This window comes from Aquila chrysaetos, chromosome Z (genome assembly GCF_900496995.4).
Source record: "Aquila chrysaetos chrysaetos chromosome Z, bAquChr1.4, whole genome shotgun sequence".
NCBI lineage: Eukaryota > Metazoa > Chordata > Aves > Accipitriformes > Accipitridae > Aquila > Aquila chrysaetos.
In genome coordinates, this window is record NC_044030.1 from 27,803,451 (window position 1) to 27,820,827 (window position 17,377).

General features: G+C 37.0%; 1 protein-coding gene across 9 annotated transcripts in view; it reads right to left on the reverse strand.

Annotated features, from left to right (window-relative positions):
- Positions 1-17,377, reverse strand: part of PAM (peptidylglycine alpha-amidating monooxygenase) — an 83,019-nt gene that overhangs the window by 43,108 nt on the left and 22,534 nt on the right. For all 9 annotated transcript variants that reach the window (XM_030003940.1, XM_030003939.1, XM_030003938.1 and 6 more), the window contains exons 5-8: positions 14,651-14,736; positions 12,859-12,942; positions 1,892-1,940; positions 1,334-1,401 (exon numbers count right to left, since the gene is read on the reverse strand). In XM_030003940.1, the coding sequence (XP_029859800.1) occupies positions 1,334-1,401; positions 1,892-1,940; positions 12,859-12,942; positions 14,651-14,736 (287 nt within the window). The remainder of the gene's footprint in view (positions 1-1,333; positions 1,402-1,891; positions 1,941-12,858; positions 12,943-14,650; positions 14,737-17,377) is intronic.

Here is a 17,377-nt window from a genome sequence, read left to right on the forward strand (position 1 = left end):
TGAGGGACACTTAAACATAGCTATGGTAAATATTCTACTCAGGCGAAAATTAAAATAAACTGATAAAATTCTAAGCTGATAAAATTTATAATGAAGGCTTGATTTTAAGATCATATAGTTCTAGGCTCAGCCTTAAAGATTTAGTGTTAGATGCAGACTTTGGCAGAGAAGTGCTGTACAGACAATGTCTGCAGGCTAGTACTTGTGTTAGGTGCAGTAATAGTAGATAAGGAAGAGCCTACAGAGAAATGCCTCTGCTGATGCCTCTCTGAGAGGTATCTGGGGACTGGCTGCATATTTCCTGTTATAACAAACTTCATGCTTCACTTAAGAACTGCAAATTTGATTGAACACAAGAATGCAGTTATCAACAGGCACAGAACTGTTTTTATTCTCCTTTCCCTCACCCCTCCAGCTGAAAAAGTAAGTATCTGCATTGATCAAATATTTCAGGGGCAGGGATTCATTTGATATGTTTTCATTTTGAAGATCATGTTAAGTTTCAATTCAAATTAAAAAAGTTTTCAAGTTGCTGAATTCACCAAATAGTTGGAGTCAGCTGAGCATTTGACCACCTCATCCTATTTAGTAAGCAAACTGTAAATGGGACAAATGGTGTTCTCAGATATCTAATTTAAAATTCCAGTATAGCATAGGAAAATGTAAAGTCAGTGTTCAACTTCCTTAAAACTCAACATTCCATGCTAGCTTGAAGAAATGATATTGGGACTATCCAAGCTGAATTTCACATAAAATCCACTGAGTAAGATTCTGGATAGAAACTGTTTGGAAACTTTGTTTTACAATGTTTTTTCAGGATTTTGACCTGTTAACCAACTAGGAACATAGTAATAAAATCTTTAAAGAGCAGCTCCTTACTGATGGAAATTCATTTATTAAACTGAACTCTTAGTAAATCACAAGAGTGAAGCATGAATGACAAACGCAGATGAAGAACAGTAAAAAAAAATTTATGTTTTTTTCGTGGGAGGGAGGAATAAGAAAATAGGTAGGGCTTTTTTGGTAAAACATTAAGACAAAAATAAATCAAAGAAATACTCTTAAGAATCCCAGAAACTTCAGTATTGCACAGATCATTTTTCTTTTGTATAACATTGTTTTCTACAACATTGATCGCCTTTGCCAACATAGTCATCGGGAAATATGATACAATTTTAAAATTATAGCTATTTTTTTCATCATTTGTTTAATTAAGCCATTAATTTGTTCACCTACAATTCAGCAAGTCTCTGCTAAATTTTCTTCCACAATAAGCAATAAAAATAAATCAGATGCTGAAATTATATAATCACTTTGTAGAATTATGACTCACCTTTCTCGCCTGGTGGTATTACAGTGTTCACAGACATCATAAGATACATTCCAGCAATCAAAGGCTGCCTGTAATTCAAAACCCAAGCTCTGCTAAACAAGTCCTTTGTAAAACCCAACTGCAAGTGACACAATATGCAATACCATTCAACACCACTAATTTCTAACTGTTGGTCTACTGAGAAAGTAGCTGTTACACAGCACTTCCCTTTCTGTCCTTTTTTTTCATACTGACCTACAATTTTTAAAGCATCTTCTACAACGTATGTGAAATAGGACAAAATGATCATCTATATAATTGCTCTCCGTGTCCAAGATTTTTAAATATGAACCTCTTAAGATGGATTAACTCAGTACTGATAGCACCGTTTTATCAAGTTTCTTAGCAGAAATGAAAATTTTTGCTAACAGATGACACATTGCTTCAAAATTCTTAATATTGCAAAGTATGTATTATTTTTATTTCAAATGTTTTCAAAGGAATCTAAAGGGGGAGTTTCCATGCCTTCTGTTCCAATGAAAAAAATCGTAATAAGTAAGTATTTTTAAAGATACTTACTTTTGATGTGTGAGATGTAAAGTTACACCAGAGCAGTCCTTGTGTTTATCTGTACAGATCACAAAACAGTTTAATCATTAGCAATTGAACCCATGCAAAATTATTCCACATTAACAACATTCTTCTGCTGTATAAATATACCAGAAGACAAAGTAAGTTTTAATCTCACTGTTTGCAGTAAAACTTTCATACTGTGGAAACACTACCCCAGTTTGCACAAACTTGAACATCACAGTGCTGCATTTGTAGCAAAATCCTAACATAGAGCAAAACTCTGGTGGATGAAAAACAATAGCAGAAAAGGTTGGTTTGCTTCAAACAAATCTGTATTTTGAAAAAAGTTAGAAAAATGAAAGATTTGTGGAAAAGCAATGATTTTAGCCATTAATAATGGAGCAGCCAGAAATCCTTGTAATAAAGTCAACAGGTGAACTTGAGATACCAGTACAGACAGCAGTTCTGTTTAACATTAGATATCCTGGAAGGACAGTAAAAATAGTTAATTCATTTGTTAATGTATTGTACCAGCATTATCTAATATGTTTCACACTTTAATTTAAAGATATTATTATCTTGATAGTTACTTAATTTTAGTTGGTGATCTGGGAGTTTAATCTTCATTCTTTTTCAAGAAAGTTTCATTTTCTTACGTTTATATAAAAAATAGCTGTAGTTAGAAGATGGATATAACTCCAAAGCAAGTGAACAGAAAATGCTGAAAAAATATATGCTTCAGGTAAGAAAGACACCAGAGTAGCTGTGGATCTGCTGACAAGTGGTAACGTGGGAGAGATTTTCCTCCCATCAGTAGCCAGATTCCAAACCGAAAAAAGCAGTGCTTTTGAACAGAAGAAAGGATAATGGCTAGAGTGGGACAAAACAGGGAGACTTTACAGATTAAGAAGTATCAGTTTAGTTTTTCAAACTATTAGCTATTTTAGTCACACCACATTTCATTATTAAGGGATAATATGCAGTTTGGTTTTTACCACCATTGATACTAGAACTCATTTTCAGTATGTTCACAAAGTAAACAGTCACTGTTTTTACAACATGTATAAATTAGTACATATGTTATGCAAGTGAAAAAGTTGCTAACCCAATTTCACTAGGTTCTTATAATGCTCATCATCATGGCATCTGAGAATTCTTAGTTTCTCCAGCACTTTGTGCCTCAACAAACACTTCTGTAATCAAAAATCTGAATCAGAAAATCACAGTTGTACCTTTACAAATAACAACAAAAAAGGAGTCTTCACTGTATATGCAGAAGAAAAATTAGAACAGTAGCTCTTTCATCAAGACTACCCACCACTGTAGATGCCTTGAATGTTTGGAAACCATGTTTCATGAGAATGTTTGAAACCAAGTGTGATGAATCAGAAGGAAAGCAGCTGAAAGTTCTATTGGTTATCTAGAAACAAAAGCATACCCATTCAACGCAGATGGAATTTCTGACTGTCTGTGTCAAGCTACATGTAATATTGCCTCAAACAGAGAGAGTTCGGGACCTATAGTCTGTATAAAGGATTGAATATGGGTTTGGCAGAGTACTGACAAAGCTCACTTGCAATTACAGTACAAGTATTTTAAAACTATGCACATGTGCATGAAAACGCAAAGCTAGTCAGCCAGTTATTGCTGCTGTATCACCCACATTTTCTCTGTTCTACAAAACAGCCAAATAAACAATGTATTGTAGAAAATAGAGATTTTCAGTATAATAACATATATTCTTACATATCATTTTTATGCAAACATGCATGTTTGTACAGAAAAATAGTAGACACTGAAAAATTAATCTAAAATTTGAGATAAAAATTCTCCAATTTAAAGAACAGTCTTTAAAGTACATTTAAAATATAGTCTTCAAAATTTTTTTAAAGTTACTTCTTAAAAATGGAATAAAAACCAAAAAACAAAACCCACAACTTTCCATAAATACACGCACTGCATGGTAAGCCATTTGCAGGGGGTGGCAGAGAGAGAGGTAAAGGAAGAGGAGAAAAGGTTGAAGGAGAGAGAAAGGATAGGACCAAATAAAAGACTAAGTTAGAGTAGATAAAGGAAAAATGACAAAGGCAAGATATGGTCAGCACTGGCTAAAGATGGAAAGAAAAACTGAAGTTCTGCCATGCCAGAATAAGCACTAGTTTTCAATCACAGATAACAAATGCTGCTTCCAAATGGCCAAGTCATGAATACAAAAGCACCAGATAGACTAAGCTATTAGGACAAAAGTAGGGGAATGGAGGAAAACATTCAAGAGAAAGAGAAATTAAATTCTTTGTCCATGGTTTTAGAAGAAGTTCAAGATATGTATATACTGGTCATCCTCCTCTACTCTTCACTGTAGGAAGCTTCACTCACAATCTCAAAACCTCTATGTTTGCTATAAAGGTCTTTGTGAAATCTCTTTTGCCTCACCTTCCTTGTTTCAAACTAAATTTGTTTACTAAATTTTTGGCTATTCATATAACACAGGTGGTGCTGCAGAACTCAGCTTTAATAAGTTTAACATTGTTAGAAAGTTTGCACTACATCAATTTTAATGGAAGTTGGGAAATGCTTGCTTCCTCTCAGAACATTTTACTTTATTACTTAAAGTAATAAAATTTAAAATGCAATTGGTAGTTTTGTGGCTCTCAGTTTTGCAATTTGCAGTTGAAAACATCACCATCCTGTCTTTTAAACACTGCTGAAAAACTATCCCAAAACAATAAAACCAAACCTGTCATATGCCAAACATGAGTCAGGTTTGAAAAATCTAACCCTTACTATGTCATTGTGTCTCTTTTAAAAGTAGTGCAGTGGGAGGAGGGAAATGACTCCAGTATATTTCAGTTTGCCAATATTAAAGTGTTTTCACACTATTTAAATTTTCAGAGCATTGAAAAGATTTTCATTCAGTATTTTCATCCAAATTAAGCAATTTCAAAATGAACTGAAGACAGTGGGAAATTATTATTGCTACTATACAATGTAATCATATTAATCAGCATTGGGAAAAACATAAATCAACTTCTGGCACAAGAATGTAGATGGATACATTGGTCTAGACTTTTAAGAAATTCCTACAGCACGTTATAATTTTGTCTCTGGTTATAATCAGCCATGACTGAGCTAAACATTTTCCTAACAACTACAGAGGTATGCTGGAAATGCTCTTTCCTTGCTTCTCCTTCCTACAGCTCACCTCCTTGAAACACTCAAAGCTGCTGAACCCTCCACCCAAGAACACTGACAGCAGTGAGGCCACACGGGCTACCGGTGCAAAATGTTTTTGACTTTGCTGTGTGACCTAAGCAAAAATATCCTTAAACAATGCACAAACCAAACAAAACCTTAAATGCTCATTTCCAGCCTGTAAATCCAGCTGATCTAACTACTGTGATTTCTTTGTTTCAGCTATTCAGCAAATATGCACTGCTCTGGGACAAAGAAGTTACTAGCTACTACGTGCCATGTAGCAAAGACAGGAAAATGTATTTTTATATACATCAGAAACAGGTTCAAATGAAAGCCAATTTTCCATGCAGAGTTTCTAACTCAAATGAAAATAGAAGCTGTGCTTATGACCTTATGACTGCCTTTTGTGTGGTGTGCAAATATAACAATCATATTAAATAATAGCTGCTTTTATTTACCTATGTCAAACAAAGTCAATGGAGCATGTTAAAGCCTAACACTGACTTCAGATTTTAAATACATCATTTTTAGAAATTGTACATGACAAATTTGTAATGGTGTCGTGGTTTAACCCCAGCCAGCAACTAAGCACCATGCAGCCGATCACTCACTCCCCCCCACCCAGCGGGATGGGGCAGAAAATGGGGAAAAGAAGTAAACTCGTCAGTTGAGACAAGAACGGTTTAATAGAACAGAAAAGAAGAAACTAATAATGATAATGATAACACTAATAAAATGACAACAGTAATAATAAAAGAATTGGAATGTACAAATGATGCACAATGCAATTGCTCACCACCCGCCCGATCAACACCCAGTTAGTCCCCGAGCGGCAATTCCTCTCCACGCCCCGCCCCCCGCCCCCTCCCAGTTCCTATACTAGATGGGACGTCCCATGGTATGGAATACCCTGTTGGCCAGTTTGGGTCAGCTGCCCTGGCTGTGTCCTGTGCCGACTTCTTGTGCCCCTCCAGCTTTCTCGCTGGCTGGGCATGAGAAGCTGAAAAATCCTTGACTTTAGTCTAAACACTACTTAGCAACAACTGAAAACGTCAGTGTTATCAACATGTTTCACATACTGAACTCAAAACATAGCACCATACCAGCTACTAGGAAGACAGTTAACTCTATCCCAGCTGAAACTAGGACAAATGGTAATTCCAAGTTTAGCTGTCAATAAATGCTTAAATTAGTTAAAAAGAATCACCTATGGTACTCCTGTTAACCATTTTTTCTAAGAGAAATATTTCAAATACTAGAGATACTCACAGTTTGTCAAATGAAACACTCATAACTGAAGAGAAGCCAAATTATCCTACACAGAAACATTCTCTTTCTGTAGGCTGATTTTGATAAAACTTCCAGTGAGAGTCTGACAGGCTTCCTGCCAGTCTGTCTATCCAGATCTACAATCCTGAATTCATTAGTTACATATATGATAATCTGCCACAGAAGTTGAGACTTCTAGGGCTTCCTAGATACTTAAAATTCTGTGGTTTTTTACTCAGAATTAGAAAAATAAACACTCTTCAAAACCTATTTTCTTTGCACTCCAGGTACATGGATTATAAATTATAGAACACACTGTTCAAACTATTTATTTAGCTTCTTCATTGATCTACTTCTAAAATTTAATTGGAACAGTATAGCACTTGCACGTGGCTACTAGAATACTTAAAAGCTTTCATACTAACAAAGTGGTGCTATTTATGAAGCTCTAAACCCCCTGTTATTTCAAAGTCAGCCCTTTGATTTGTACCAGAAACTCCACATATGGTCTCAGGATTGGCTTTGCCTCATTAAAGATAAGAAGTAGCCTCAAAGCTGGAGCACAACCTCTGAGCAAGGCAATTCCAAAGCTAATGCCCACTGGGAATTACCTTTGTAGAAGTTATATTTAAAAAGACAAAGACATGCAGCATAAAAATGAACTTGAAGCCTTGGTAAAGAAAGAGACAAATTCAGTATGTTGCATTCAGTATTGATACCTAATATTTGATACATAAAAGAACACTAGCTGAATTTGTTTTTTTCACGAAAGTCAAGGTGCTTGCTCTTGCAGATCTGTTCACTCATCCAAAATCAATTCAGCAACATGCTCTTTAAAAGTCAAGTAACATGCAGAATGAAACTCTACCTTTATTCAGTTTGTGAAAAACAAAATGCAAACACAGACTCCCCAGTGCCATCTTCACAACTTACTTTCCAAATAGAAAAGAGACAAACAATTGTTGATCCTGGTCCAGTATAAATTTTTTAACAAATAAATATCTTGTAAAGGTCACAGATGACTGATTTGCTAAAAGGGTATCATAATGTATCATAAACATGAACATCTGGGAATATGCAAAATTAATGTTATTCAAGATACCAATGTTAAGCCTTCTGGTTATCAAAGAGAAGCACACTGAATGCAGTGTTCAAATAAGACTAGAATTCAAATGACAGCTTACAATTCACAGTCTTATGAAGAAAACAGTTATTTTTAAGACATCTACCAGCTTGGTGGCCAAAATTAATTACTCTCCCCAACTAAAAAAAAACCCCAAACAAACCCAACACTAAGAAACCCACACGCCCCTCACAAAAGCAGGTATGTCTGTGATGTGTGTAACATAATTCTTGTAGGAAATGATAGCGGGAAGAAATAAATCTATTCTCATTGAAGAAGTGGGGGTTAGGAGAAGGAGCTGAGAACGCAAGTATTATGCATGCCTTGTGCAAGAAAAGAGAGGGAACAAGAAAGGGAACGAGAAAGGAGCCAAAGTTGAACAAAAATTAAAGAATTCCCCAAAAGTTTGCTCCAAGCATACTGACAAAAATTATTAATTGCTTCAAAAAATGCAACAGTTACACACACAGGAAATGACAGAATGTCATTACCTTTCATACAGAACAAGTTAAAAGAGATTATTATTAATAACTTTTAATTGCATTGATTCTTGGGGATAACATCTATCTTCTCTTATGTGCTGCAAAGGACAAAGATAATAGTATGGGCAGTTAGAAACAACATTAGTCTTCGTTTATAGGGAGAGCAGGAAAAAAGAAATTCTAGGGATTGGAAAAAAAAACCACATCTTTTTAAATCAGATCTGAAGGCACTTATATGGAAGAATAAATCAAGAACAGTGTGACAACTGCATTGCATATCCCTACAGCCCAACTTGAAAGTTGACTGGGTGCCTTTATAGATCTACAGATGGCTAGATTTACGTTTACTTGAATCTGAACCCTAAACACTTATGAATATATAAAAAAGACAAATTTCTGATAACTTTTTACTTGTTATGTAACTGTATATGCTATCAACCATAACTCCAAATTAATTTTTGCTTTTAAATATAAAAAGTGAAGGAAGTAAAATACAGCAATTACTATCTTTCTAAGATGGTTCTTTGCACATACCCCCAATTTTTTTGTAGAATTTATTTTTTGTTTTCCAGCTTATTTTTTAATTATGTGTATTTTAGATACAATAAGTTTTATTTTGATACCTGAGCATAAAGTGCATATCTAAATATGAATACTTAGCTCTGGATTATAGCTAAGGAGGAAAGGAAAGCAGAATTAGTTTAATAACCAGTTAATGAAATGAAGAAATATCCTTTTTACAAAGAGTTGAAAATGACAGTTGATAAATTTTAACTATGACATTTTTTCCCCCAGAATTGGTAGGAAGTAGAATTGGGTGCTAATACGTAAATAATTACTACCTCAAGCCAAATATTTTATATTTGCAATGACTTGTAAGTCAGAAAATTAAACTCTGAACAGTGCTTCTGAATCTTTGATGTGCTACTGAAAGCATGAGTTAACTGACTGTATTTCATCATTTGTCTTCTGTTCCAAATTGCAATAACTGCATGCGCTTACATGCAACTCTAATGACTGTATTCTTATACTTTGACAAGCCACAGTTATCAACAGACATCTCATTCATACAGAAAAGCTGCCTTTACATCATTCCTGAAGTTTAAAAATACCTGTAAGACTGGTCGAAGGTTATGCATTGAATATCCTTGAACACCAGAATCAAAGTTTAGGACATTTAAATTATTAGGAGATTTAAATTATATTTTTCTCTACTGGAATTTTCACAGGCAGACTACACTGAAAACATTTTTTTCTCACAAAACCAGCAGAAAAGGTAGATTATTTTTCACTTTAAAAATAAGATATCAGACTACCTAGTAAAAGGCACTGAAATAAAACAGAGGGCATTCTATCATGCTCTTTTAACTGCTGAAACAGTATATGACACTAGTATCATCTCCCAAATTATAGTCCTATCAGTTCACCCTTCTTAAACTTTCATAATTTTGCAGGCTTGTATCTATGACATTGGTTATTCTAAGTCCTGCACAGATTTCTAGACAAGAAATAAGGAAGTCTGCTGCAGGGAGCATGTTGGTGTAAAATTAACTTTTAATTTCGGGTGCTAACTTATTTCACTATGGTTTCTCTAAGTGGGCAAGTGGATTTTTTCAGTAGAAGCTTTGACTACCAAGTTAATTTATTAATAAAAATATCTGAACACATCCTCAACTAATGTGCAATGGAGGTTATGGATCTCATTTGTTTCTTTTTTTTTTTTTAATAACTACCTACACATAAATTATACTTAAAAGTGAAAATGAACAGTAAGAACTCTCCTTGTCCCCAAGCAATAATGAAGAGAAGGCTCTTAACTAACATGCTTTCTTTAGAGGTTTGTAACTTTAATTATTTGTGATTTCAGCAGGCGAAGAATCTCACGGGCTGTACAGGTCCATCTGAACTGTCTCACGAAAATCAATTCTCTCAACTTCAGTTGTGCACATCTGCATAGGTGCTCCATTTAAACAGTGCTGGCACACTCAGTTTATTCCTTCCTCTTCCTCCTCCTCCTCCTCCTCACTTACCATTATTGCCATTATGCTACATTATATCTTCATGTCATGGTAGAAACCATACCTTCAGCTTCAGTGCTGCTGAAAATTCTGGATGAGTATTGTCCAAACCTTTCCAGAGGTGTACAGAAGAGAGGCTGCATGACAGTAAGAAGCTGCCAGCTACAGGGTAACTTCTCTGTTCAAAACCAAGTACAACCTGTGGATCATTTACCATGGTACCACAGAAGGATTCGGAGGCCATAGGCATAGCTCAAACTATTGATGTAATACATATTCCACCCTTAATTTTTTGCTATTATTCAGCTTACTTCCCCATTCTTCTTTCAAGTCCAACATTTTGATTATCATTTAGCCCATGAGGAACTTCACATTCTTGTTTAAATCCTATGCAATAATGTATTGCAGCCAAGTTCCAAGAGAATGATGACCCACAGGTTTTTTGTTCTTGAAGGCCAGAGAGGCCTTAACCCAAGAACTCCACACAGGACATGATTCACAGAGCAAAAATAAGAATTGATGCATCTCAAAGGTGTCAGAACAAGACATTTCAGGTTTAAAGAACAAAGTACAACATGAAATACAAATTAAAAACAAAAATTAATTTTGTCCCTAAAAATCTCAGATTACCAGTATCTCCACGTGCATTAATGAAGTCCAAATTTCATTAATCCAAGCTTATAATGTATGGGCTGGATTAGCAGACAGTAAGGTGGATTGAAAACTGGCTGAATGGTCAGGCCCAGAGGGTGGTGATCAGTGGTGTGAAGTCCAGTTGGAGGATGGCAACTGGTAATGTACCCCAGGGGTCAATACTGGGTCCAGTCCTGTTGAACATTTTCATTAATGAGCTGGATGATAGGGCAGACTGTATCCTCAGAAAGTTTGCTGATGACACCAGACTGGGAGGAGTGGCTGATACACCAGAAGGTCATGCTGCCATCCAGAGGGACCTCAACAGGCTGCAGAAATGGCCTAACAGCAACCTCACAGAGTCCAACAAGGGGAAGGAAGTGCAAAGTCCTGCGCCTGGAGAGGAACAACCCCAGCCACCAGTACATGCTGGGGGCCACCCAGCTGGAAAGCAGCTTGGCAGAAAAGGCCTCAGAGGTCCTTGTGAACACCAGGCTGAACATGAGCCAGCAATGTGCCCTTGCTGCAAAGAAGGCTAATGGTATCCTTGGCTGTGTTAGCCAAAGTACTGTAAGCAGGTCAAGGGAGGTGATCCTTCCCCTCTACTCACCACTGGTGAGGCCACACCTGCAGTATTGTGTCCAGTTCTGGGCTTCCCAGCACAAGAGAGACATGGACATACTGGAGAAAGTCCAAGGAAGGGCCATGAAGATGATGAAGGCACTGGAGCATCTCTCTTAAGAGGAAAGGCTGAGAGAGCTGGAATTCAGCCCAGAGAAGAAAAGGATCAGGGGGGATCTTACCCATGTACCAAAATACCTGAAGGGAGGGTGCAAAGAGGATGGAGTATCCTGGTTTCCGCTGGGATAGAGTCGATTGTCTTCCTAGTAGCTGGTACAGTGCTATGTTTTGAGTTCAGTAGGAGAAGAATGTTGATAACACTGATGTTTTCAGTTGTTGCTAAGTAATGTTTAGACTAAAGTTGAGGATTTTTCAGCTTCTCATGCCCAGCCAGCGAGAAAGCTGGAGGGCCACAAGAAGTTGGGATGGGACACAGAGAGGGCAGCTGACCCAAAGTGGCCAACTGGGTATTCCATGCCATGTGACGTCACATCTAGTATATAAACTGCGGGGAGCGGGGACAGGGGGAATTGCCTCTCGGGGATTAACTGGGTGTCAATCGGCGGGTGGTGAGCAATCACACTGTGCACCATTTGTATATTCCAATCCTTTTATAATTACTGCTGTCATTTTATTAGTGTTATCACTATCATAATTAGTTTCTTCTTTTCTGTTCTATTAAACCGTTCTTGTCTCAACCCACGAGTTTTACTTCTTTTCCCGATTTTCTGCCCCATCCCACTGGGTGGGGGGGAGTGAGTGAGCGGCTGCGTGGTGCTTATTTGCTGCCTGGGGTTAAACCACGACATGGAGCCAGGCTCTTTTCAGTGGTGCCCAGTGACAGGTCGAGAGGCAACGGGCACAAACTGAAACACAGGAGGTGCACTCTGAACATCAGGAAACACCTTCACTGTGAAGGTGACTGAGGAGTGGCATAGGTTGCCCAGAGAGGTTGTAGAGTCTCCATCCTTGGAGATATGCAAAAGCTGCCTGGATGTGGTTCTGGACAACCTGCTGTAGGTGGCCCTGCTTGAGCAGGGGCGAATGGACCAGATAACCTCCAGAGGTCCCTTCCAATCTCAACCATTCTGTGATTCTATGAAACGCTCCCTGACAACAACAAGCATATTGCCATGCTTGAAGTGAGTATTTAATCTTTTTTTTTTTTTTTTAATATGAAAAGACACTGTCTCCACTAGTTACAACTTTTTCCAAACACAGTTCCTGTGATTGACTGACCAGTGTATCTCATCTTTCTCACCAGCTATTCAAGTAATGTGACAGGTTAAGGGTGTTCACAGGTATTCGTTTCAACTTTCCTAAAGAACACACTGAATTATGCAGGGAAAAACAAGCTTCTTCCTACACTTAAAATTATTAATCTGCTTCTTCATTACTTTAAGTAATTTGCTTTACATTTTTTGAAGAAAAGAAATCTGTTCACCTTTCAAACATTTATAGAGATAAAGCAAGTTTACAAACAAGTCAAGTTAACATACATAGTTTATTACAAATATGCTCACTGATCTTTACCTTTGTGAGTGGCACTAACAGCAAAATTTTTTTCTACAGGTAAATACTTTTGATGCTGTAACTGATAAAACTTACAGAACAAATTTCCAAAATACATACCTCTAAATGCACTGATATCCCCATAGTGTACCTGGAGCACAAAAAATCTGCCACCTGCTTCTCCTCCAACTCGGAATCCAACACCTAAGAGAAGGAAAATGCATTGTTTTCAGAAACGATAAAATGTAAGATGGTTCATCACTGCCGACCATATCTAAAAATACAAATCACTGTAATGACGCAGAGTGAAGGGGTAGAAAATTTCAGAGACACCAATGTCCTGAAAACTGGGAAAACCACCATCACAACACATGTTCCCAAACAGACTAAGAAGCTAGGACCACAATTTAGTTATTAATGAACAGATAACTGCATTCAGCAGAGAATTCTCTCAATCCAAGAATATTAATACAGATTTTATATATATATATATACACAACTATATTAAAAAAAAATTAGAAAAATCAAGTTTTACCAGCCTTGTAGGATTTGGTAAACTTTAATTTCTTATACAACCTGTGAATGATACAAACTGATTAACACTGAGTTACTAAGAACACACTGAGAATGAAAAGATAAAAAGATCTGCAGTAAAATATTTTGAGATGTAAATTAATACTGTATGCAGAAAAAATCTTGTGGAATTTATGAAGCTACATTACTTGTTGACAGAAGTAAGCACAGGCATGGATGAAAATGGAAGAATTTGAAATAATTTGAAATAATGAAATGGCAAAATATCACCATCACCAAAAGGGATTTCTCTAAACCGATTCTACAACGAACACTCTTCAAAAGAAGAGAGAAAGCAATTTCTTCCTATTCGGTCAGTGAATCCCACTAGATTAAACACTGCCCACGGCAAAGCCTTCTTATAAATGGGACTGCTGCCTCTCTGTGCACAAATGTAGTATCATTATGAACCCTCTCCACAAACCTTGTATTTATGAACAGCTTAGAGCCAAAAAAATTATTACTAGCTGGGGTTTAACAGCAAAGCAAATACCAGGCTTCCACAGAATCCTTCAAACAATGTTTTTTTAAACGTGACATTCTGATAATGAAATCGAATAACATTCATGCTGATAAGTGTGTGAATGGATTATTTAAAATAAACCTCTTCATGGTACTGTGCACTGCTCCTGGTTTTGAAAGGAGGCAGTAAAAGATAAAAGAAAAAATTTTTAGAATTCCAGGTATTTTCAGACTGAGGCTGTATAGATGGTAGATATTTCTAGGACCCTTACTGGTTATTAGAAAGAACCACTTCTCCTTGTATTCCGGACATACCACTCCAAGTAGCTTAGTAAATTTTGACTGAATTCAGTGAAGTAATCTATCATACCAGAAAATGGGTATATAAGCATCTTATTCAACTGCATCAAAGTACTGAAAAATGAAAAGCACATAAAATTGTCAAGTACACTAAAGACACAGAAAAAAATCAGTGTTTACACTGAACTTGTTTGTGCTTTCCCAAACACACAAAAATATTTTAATGCGGTTTGTGTGCTACTGAAAGATATATAAATAGTAACATGCAGTAGAAAATGCAAGTTTAATGCTATATAAAAATAAAGCTTTATATTATGACCGTCATCTCTCCCTTAGCCTTTTTTCCCCTCTACTGAAACCCATAATGTTATAGCAAACAGGATGACAAAAAAAAACCCAAGTATATTAGCTAGCATAATATATACATAGTTATGAGGTTGATGTTTATACAGTTTCCAACAACTAGACATAATAAAAATATTATAGGAAGTTCCTAGACATGTCAGGTGCTTAATTCCACATCGTCTTCTCTCCCTTGCCCCTGTACACAAGGAACTTCACATTAAAGGCACAATACCTTTGGGTAGCCTGGTGGGTGGAGCATTTCTTGCCCAAGCATACAAAATGTTAGATTTGTCTTTGCATGTTCCTTCATCACAGTCCCTAAAAATATGAGGAAAGAAAACAACAGGGAATATAATTTTTTTAAATTTTGAAATCAGAAAAGGGCAGGTGAATTACATCCAAACCCACTAATTTTAAGATCTATGAAGATGTTTTTGGATGTATGTTGATTAAACACTGCTCTTTTAATGCTTTCCTGGGTATCTTTAGATCCTCCATCTTCTTTTTTTTCCTCCTCCCTCTGCCTTAAGATAGTGTTAGGCAAACAGGGTCAAAACCATAGACAGTTCTGATAGTCCCTGCCAGCCTAGTAGCCAGAAATGAAAAAAATAAAGGAACCTTTTGTGAGAATGAACCATATGAAAATTTCTAGCATTATTAGCTCAAGGGCCACAGAATAACAATGGCTGCCATATTTACACAGAGGGACAGGACTCGTGTGCAAAGCAGAAAAAACCCAGAAGACATCAAAGCTTTAAGTCAAAACTGATAGGTAAAATTAATGTAAAAACCATTGACAAAAAAAAGGTGACAGGAAGCTGTATATGAACCAGCACGTAAGAGGCACTCATGTGCTTCCCTGTACTTAATGCAAGCTCACTGCTTGAAGTTAATTTTTATTCCACTGCACAATTTTTTGGTTTTTTTTATAAACAGAAAAATCACACACACCAAAAAAAAAAAAAAAGGGAGGAAAAAAGAAAGAAAAAAGAAGTGTTTGCCAAGTTACAGACCACAAACACATCACAAATACTTACAATAACAGATCTCTAGAGTTGTCTTTAGTCTGTGCAGCTAACACCTTGCCAGTGACACTAAGGGTGGAGTGTGAAAGACTCCCAAAGACTGTTAAGCTCTAGATACCTCGAATCCACAAGAACTGATAAACTCAGTGCATAGACACTACCAAATCTGTAAAAGGCCAGTCAGACACAGTTGTACGGACAGTACAATGTACCTGGACCACATCCAAGAGGGCACTGGCAGCTATATGTGGATGTAGGCTACAGGATGATATACACGGATAAACAGAGTCCTGCTGAGGGGCTTTCCAAACACCCATCTAGAAGCCACTTCTCCATCTTGATCCTCTATTAAGGAAAAGGGTTATTTACAGACTGTATTTGTAAGTTCTTCAGTGGCAAAGCATTGCAGCACTGAGCACAGAATGTAGAAGTCATTCCACAGGTGCAGCATACATGGGTATGACTTTTAGAAAGCCTCAACCTGAAACTCTTCAGACTACATCAACTAATCCAAGCCAGATGCAATGAAGGTTGATACCCATGCCAGGTTTTCAATTCAAAACAACCAGTCCCTTCTCTGTTTATTACTGCTGGTAAAATGAGACCTGGGAAAACATTTGTACACATACAGCACGGTTTCAGTCACCTCAAATACTGGGGAAAATAGTCTCACACAGTGTGAGGAAGAGTATAAAAGCATAAAAGACCAGGACTTTTAGCAGATGCAGGCTGTTGACGATGCCTGAGCCATATGTGCCACCTCTCAGAACAAATGATGATGATGATGCTTTCCAGGCTGCTCTCCCAGAGATAACCAGTTCTTCCTGCATGTAGCGAAAACGTCCTCAGCGGGACATTACGTGTTTCTGTGATCCCGGAGCGCCCTACTGCAACATAGCTGCTGTGTTTTCTTCTGACAGAAAGCATTGCCATAATCATCAGACTACCAAGAGAAAAGGGAACATGCCACTTCTTGCTTTGCATTGATTTTGCTCATAACACATGTTTCTAGACCTTCACAACTACTAGTTTGGTCATCTCCCCCTTCAAACATTCCCCAATGGACAAGCAAAACTTATTTCAGGATAAGTGAAATGTTTCACCCCTAACAATTCATACAGCTGCAGGTAAAAGCTGTGCAGGTTTCAACTGCTACAATCTAAAAAAACCAGAAGACTTCAGGGATCTAACCAGGTATTGAGCTGAGTTTGGAAATGTGTTGAAGAGATTGGTTAGGAGGAACAACAGCAGAAACCACAGCACAGTAACAGCTTCACTACCACACTCTGGGCCACATAGCCTTCATTTATACGACGGTACTTTTTAGAACCACATTAGCTTCGTAACAAAAACTGCATAGGCTGTTCTAAACTTTCCTCCTGAGACGCTGGCCGATGGAGGGAGAAGACTGCAGGGGAGAAAGATGAAATACACACATTGCTCTTTCATTATGCTTAAAAAATGGTCAACCGTCTCATTTAGCCATCAATGCTGATCTTGAAACATTGAGTTTTCAGAAAAAAACAATCCTAGAGGAGATGACAAAGAAGAGTTAAGATAACTCATGGAACAGATTTAAAAGCAGAAAGCTAGTAAAAAGTATAAAATTACAAACAACAAAAAAAATTTAACCCATCACTGAAATTCATAGCTTCTTTACATGCAAAAAGTCATGAGATTCTGAATAGAATGAGTAGCACAGAATACCTTAAAAATGGACTATCACTGCATACTATACAGTACTGTACTAACAACTAATTTTGACTGTGGTCAAAATTTGGGGGTGAGAGGGGGAGGGGAGGGTGTGGAAATAGGACTGCTGCTCAGTTCTTTGTTTTTTGTAAACTCTCCTGGACTTTTGAAAGGCATTATTCTCCATCTTCAGCAAGCTCAGGAGCTGAGTTTTTTAATGGCACCGGGGTTTTGACTAATTA